The sequence below is a fragment of the Crocodylus porosus genome, unplaced genomic scaffold (assembly GCF_001723895.1).
Source record: "Crocodylus porosus isolate Cpor-Errol unplaced genomic scaffold, CroPor_comp1, whole genome shotgun sequence".
NCBI classification, from domain to species: Eukaryota; Metazoa; Chordata; order Crocodylia; family Crocodylidae; genus Crocodylus; species Crocodylus porosus.
In genome coordinates, this window is record NW_017728909.1 from 75595330 (window position 1) to 75601329 (window position 6000).

At 37.8% G+C, this 6000-nt stretch overlaps 1 protein-coding gene across 3 annotated transcripts in view; it reads left to right on the plus strand.

Annotated features, from left to right (window-relative positions):
* Positions 1-5171, plus strand: part of YTHDC2 (YTH domain containing 2) — a 56697-nt gene extending 51526 nt beyond the window's left edge. For all 3 annotated transcript variants that reach the window (XM_019532488.1, XM_019532489.1, XM_019532490.1), the window contains 2 exons: positions 864-964; positions 1392-5171. In XM_019532488.1, coding sequence (XP_019388033.1) covers positions 864-944 — 81 coding nt within the window. In that variant the 3' untranslated portion in view covers positions 945-964; positions 1392-5171. The remainder of the gene's footprint in view (positions 1-863; positions 965-1391) is intronic.
* Positions 5172-6000: the final 829 nt, after the last annotated feature.

Here is a 6000-nt window from a genome sequence, read left to right on the forward strand (position 1 = left end):
TTAATTGGTGCTTTGGGGCTGTGTTGTACAAGAGGGGGATGTTCTTGTGGACCCACTTTGGCCAAATACCTATTACAGGGATGCTTTTAGGATTTTATTGTAATTTGCTTTGCTTTTCCTTTACCTTTATGAACAATGTGGAAGAGATTCTCGTCAGAAATGGCTTGCTTAGTTTTAATCCAGATACAGAGTCTCATAAAATTCAAATAGTCTTTGTTTCATTTTAGAGCAATACAACAGATTCACACATATCCATAACAGTCTTAGTTACTTGGAAATCAACTTGCTTTTCACAACATATAAATGATCCCAAATATACATAACTGATCCAGACGTGATCAAAAATATATCAGCAAGGATAGTCACTCTGAAATTTAAACTTTTAGTATTCGCTATAACCTTAGGAAGGTGGTACCTTGAGAGATTTGTAAGATAAGGTTGGTGATAGGAAGGGGAATGGAGAAACACAGAGACTCTGGCCTGGATGGGAAGAAATTGTATAATGTCCCTGAAATAAAGGGGAGCAGAAGGGCAGCACACAGGGAGATAGATAGAACAGAGGAATTCATGGAATCCTGGGTACTTGCAATGTGCTACACCTACACGGAGTGTGTTTCCTGTATGTTATGAAAATTTAATCTTTTTATTCTTTGAAAAGCCTTTTGTTAAAGGGGGAATGTAGTATATGTTGTAATACCCAAAGGTATCTCTTCAAACAGAACAAAAACCAAACTGCTAATTTTTTTGGAGCTCAGCCACTAGTGTGTTATGGCTTCTTTGTGTTATGGTAGTCTTGTAACATGTCTAAACACAGCAGCAAAAATGTGAATTTGCTATTTAAGATTGCTTTTGCTTTTCTTCAGGAACTAGAACCACAGGTTGGAGAACAGTTGCTACAGCTTTGGGATCATATTCCTGTGGTTGGAAAAAATGCAACTGATTGATGCACAGAAATACACTTGAGGTAATGTATTGTAAGACAGGGGCTTTCAACCTTTTTTAATAAGTGTAAGACGGGGGAGGTATCTGTCCAGCTGGGCAGTGCCTGTGCGACCCACATTGGTGCGTCACCACCCTCGCCCCACTCTGGCCGTGCTCCTGAGAGGTGGTAGCAGGGGGTTGTGGGTGGTTGCAGCATTCCCAAGTACCCCCAAGGATCGCTCAGGGGTATCCCTGGTTGACAACCCCTGTTGTAGGATAATTATGCTTTTTATTTTTTTTTTGAAGGGGACCATTGTGAATTTTCATTATTCCTTGCATTATATGTTTTCACCATATTTTTTTCTTATGAAGAATTGTAAATATTTTTATGGGGGAGGTTGCATAATTTTGTCAGAGAAAATATAAGTTTGTTTTTAAAAAATTTCCTTTTTTTTGTTTTTGTTTTACAGCTATGGCTGCTAAGAACATCTGTTTAATAAGCACTGAATCCTGCAGTGCATCTGCAAAAAAAAATAAAATAAAAAGGGGAGAAGTGTCGTAAGCCAACAGGCTCTTGGAATTGCACCATTCCTTGACCATTAGCACTGAACCTCCCTCCCCCACCACCCCTGCCCAGGGGGTACCTTTTTAATTTTATTAAGAACTTACAGTAGCAAACATCAGAACAGTACTTACTAGTATGTTCTTGACAGAATGAAAATGATGTGTATTTTATAGTTTGACATGTATGGCTTGTCTACGCTGCTTCAGTACTGCTCCTGGGCATGAATGTTCAGTCGAGCAAGTGTGTCCACTCCCTGCACAGTACCTCCCAAACTGAAATATTATAGCCAACTTAATGCTGCGCTGAGTGCGTGTCTTTTGAGAGAACTGTGTGGAGAGCTTATTGGCAGGCACCAGCACTACTTAGGAGGCTATGTTTACTTATTTTTCAGGTGACTGTTAATGGGGTGGCCATGGTGTGCCTCCTGCTAGTGCTCCCTTGTCTGGTACTGTTGTGCTGTGAACATGCCCTTAGTGTACAGTTTATTTTTGAGCAAGTAGTTTTAAAGCTTCAGAATTAAATTTAAAACAATGGAGAAGACTGAAATTGCTGGTGAGTTTTAAATAGCATGGTAGGGAGTTACATATACCCTTTCAGTTCAAAACAACAGAAAATTTTTAGAGCAATTATTGTTACATTAATCTTGCAACTTTTATTATTTAGACATTTTGAGAATAGAGATTTCCAGTTATAGGTGAAGATTTCTTACAGTAGCCATCGAGCATCTAAATGTTATGGTAGAGTAGGCTATGTACAGACAAATGACTTAGCAGAATGTACTCCTTGCAACTGATTTTTAAAAATTAAATACTCCTATATTTATAGCATGAATGGAAAGTGTGTAGGCTTTTCTTTGTTTGAACACTAGTTCAGAGGGTGTTTCTAAATCCCCATTATCCTTTTAAGTGAGGGTTATACTTTTTGTCCATAGATCTGTAACTGCTTTTTTAATGGCTACTTCCGTTATTAGCAAACAAAATAGCCTCTTTAAAGGTGCTGCCAAAGGGCAGTCTGCCTGGTCATGTAGCACTGGGCATTAAAAAAGAAGTAACTCTAAACACTTTCAAAACAGTTACCAGCAGCATTTTCCTTACCTTTACTGTTATCTTTATTTTCCTGTGTGTCTCCACAAAATTTATACACTTAATGGCTACTATAAGAAATCTTCATCTATACCTGGAAATCTCCATTCTTGTCTTTTAATTTATTTTCTGTTTTCTCCTCTTGGGCATGTATTACTGCTGATATTCTGCTATTTTGGTCTTGTCTACTTGGGAAAAATACTGTGCTGTAAGTTACAATGTGAATTTACTGTGTATTAGCTATTCCACCCTGATCCTAACTTTCTACTTGGACACTTTTATGCTTGCAGGCTATATCTGTATTATTCAATTATGTTGCTAGGTACTGTTACACTGAGAGATGCAATATTCGCTTTGTAAATGCTACCTTCCAAACTGGTAGCAGTTTAGCTAGCTGCCTTTAATGTACTGCTATATGTGTATTAATAAGCCCTCAGTGAAGGAGAGTTTATTGCCATAAGCTCAGTGTTATGATTAAGGCAGCTACAGTAGTTTCAGGAGATACAGAGATGCAATATATTTGCTATGGGCAGTTTTGGTGCCAGAATTGAGCAATGTCATCATACCCTCAAAGAGCCATTGTAAGAAAAGCTACCTTGATCTTAATCCATACTAACTACCAAGATGTTCATGCAGAGAGTTACAGTTGATTCATGCCCTATCTTACTGTACAGTTGCTTCCCTGGGTATACAAGCTCCCTCTCTCCTTGAGGCTAATTGCATTCTACCAAAAACTTTGGGTTCCAGAAAGTGGTGTGTTTTGAAGACCTAATTTTACTAATTCCTGTCTCCTAACTTGTGCACTTCCTTTTGTGCTGTAGTACTGAAGAGCCCCCTATTATATTACATGACTTTTAAGATGTGCATGAAATCCCTTTAGAAATTTGAACAAGGTAGAGGGTTTGCAGTTCAGAGGAAATCTTTGTTACTGAACTTCAAGCTAATTGATAGTGCGCGTTTCCTTTCAAAACTAATAAACTTAAGAAAGCTTAGGAACAATTTGCAACCTAAACTCTTGAAAGGACCGCACATCTATGCTTGTACACTCAGAAGAGGAAAAATCATGAGTGGCCTTAAAAGAAAAAGGAGGAGAAATATTGAAAGAGAATCCATCTTTTCTCCAGGGAAGTATTTTATATTGATACAGTGCATCAACTAAGATATTCAGAATGTCCATTGATTTTTTTTTTTTTTTTCTTTCCCCTGCATGCCCTTTTATTCCTTAAGTTTCGTGTGTTTGTCACATATTGATGTGAAATCATTTGCAATTAAGGTTTTGCTGCACATCATTGTAGTTATGTGTTTCCCCTGTTAAATTTTCTTAGCAGTAACCTTAGATCCAGATTTCGTGTTTTATCTGTTCTGTGTTTTTGGAGTTAGAAATAAGGAATTACAGGAATAAAGTTTTTTTTTCGGTTTTAGCTTTGTGATGTCTTGCAGTCATTACTTTCTGTATATAGAGTAGATAAATTGAGTGAAAATATAATTTTGAACAAATCCATTATTAATACTAGGAATATACTTTTAAAAATGCAATATGTTATACAGAAATTAAACTGATTTTACAAATTCTTCTTAAATAACAAAGTTTGGAGAAGTTATGAGCTAATTCTGACCTGAGATATTATAAAAGCACAGTTTAAACTACTAAGCTTTCCTTATTCATAGTGTTTTCACGGGGCCTGTGCTTCCTCCAGTTCTTTTCACTTTATGGAACAAGCAAACAAATGGATTACAGAGTAAGTTTCTCAGGATTTTGGACATTAGGATAAGTTTTATTTGGTCTTTTTTATCATGCCACATCTCTTAGCCCTGACAGACTAGTATAATTCTGGACTGGTGGAGAGACTCAATTTTTTTGGGGAATTCTCTTTAAAGTAGACAAATTCAGTGAGCCAGAACATCTACTTTGTTTTCTCTCTCCATTTTTTCTTTTTTTTTTTTCTTGGACGTAGCATAATTTTTTTTTTTCCCTATTGCATGTTTAGAACTGCCACTGTTGGTGTCTTGGAGTAAAAACAGAGTTCCAACTTCATGGAGGACAACATTAAAAATGAGTAATGGCTTGAGAACAAAATGTTGGGTAATGAGTTAGGCTAGGTCACTATGGGTTTAGAAAAGTCCCAAGGAGCTTAATGGGCTACTGTAGTAGCTGTTAATTGAGGATTCATAAAATTAATTCATGCAATTTCAAGGTCAGCGTTACAGGCTATCCATAACAAGAAATGCTTCCTAGTCTTTGATACGGTCACATTCATAGGGTATCAAATAATAATATCTCATATAGTTAGAGAATTGTTACTGTTCATCCTTTGGGATTTTTGGCACACAGCTACAATAACTGGTATTGTCTGTAGCAGTGTTTAATATCTCTTCAGCAATAGCAGTATGACTTGACCCAGGAACAGACTGCCAGTAATGTCTTCTAGTAGATCCAAAAACCTTCAGTTCTTACCTTTGAAGAATTTAAGTTACTGGGAGAGTATTTTGAACTAAGGAACACTGAACATTGTGATGTGTGGTGTTCTTGTTTTCCCGTGTATAAGTCACTTGCAGATATTTGTGTACCTCTAAACAGGAATAAAGGAGCAGGTTTTATTAAGCTTGTGTCTATTGTGAATCTCTCTTTTTTTTTTCTCCTTTTCTATAACCGCTTTCTTAGGTCAGAACTCCTCAGCAGTGTTGTAATATAACAATACTGTATTTACTTCCATACCATATGCACCTTTTTCTCCCAGATCAGACCTCCACAATCCAGTATCTTAAATGAGAAAGCTGATTTCCACCCCCTGGAATAGAAGCAGGGTAGAATAGAGCAAACGGATTCTGTGCATTATGGCCACCGGGATGGCTGCCACTTCTCCCTGGAGCTGCAAAGAGCAAGTTCAGAGTCCAGTGTTAACCTTCCCACAACTGCTGGTGAGGCAGTAGCTTCTGGCTAAAGTGTCACTGAGCTGGCTGAAGGTGAGTGAGCAGCTCTATACTCTGTGGTATCTTGGTGAGGCTCATGGTGTGGAAACAACAATATTATTTACACAAACTTTTAAAGAAACAACAGTCTTGCTACTGCTCTTCCAAGGGTCTGGGGCCTAGCTTTGTTGCCGTCTTGCCACATCAGGAAGTCCTTGTTTCCTCATCCAGACAGTGCTGGGATGCCACACTTCCTGGACAGTCAATGTTTCCAGGAGGACTTTCTCTGTCATACAGTTGACCATGACTCTGGAAAAACTCTTTTTTCCCCCCCGCCTACATTCTGCCTTCTGAAAATAAGGCATATATTTTATTCAGAGGTGCATGATGTGCAAGAAGTTATGGTATTTGAAGGTGCTACATTGCAAGATAATGATTTTTTAACAAACGGCCCCAAAGAACTTTTGGACACGTTTAGACTAATTGCCTGCATTTTAGCCTTGCATTCTTGATGTTAAAATG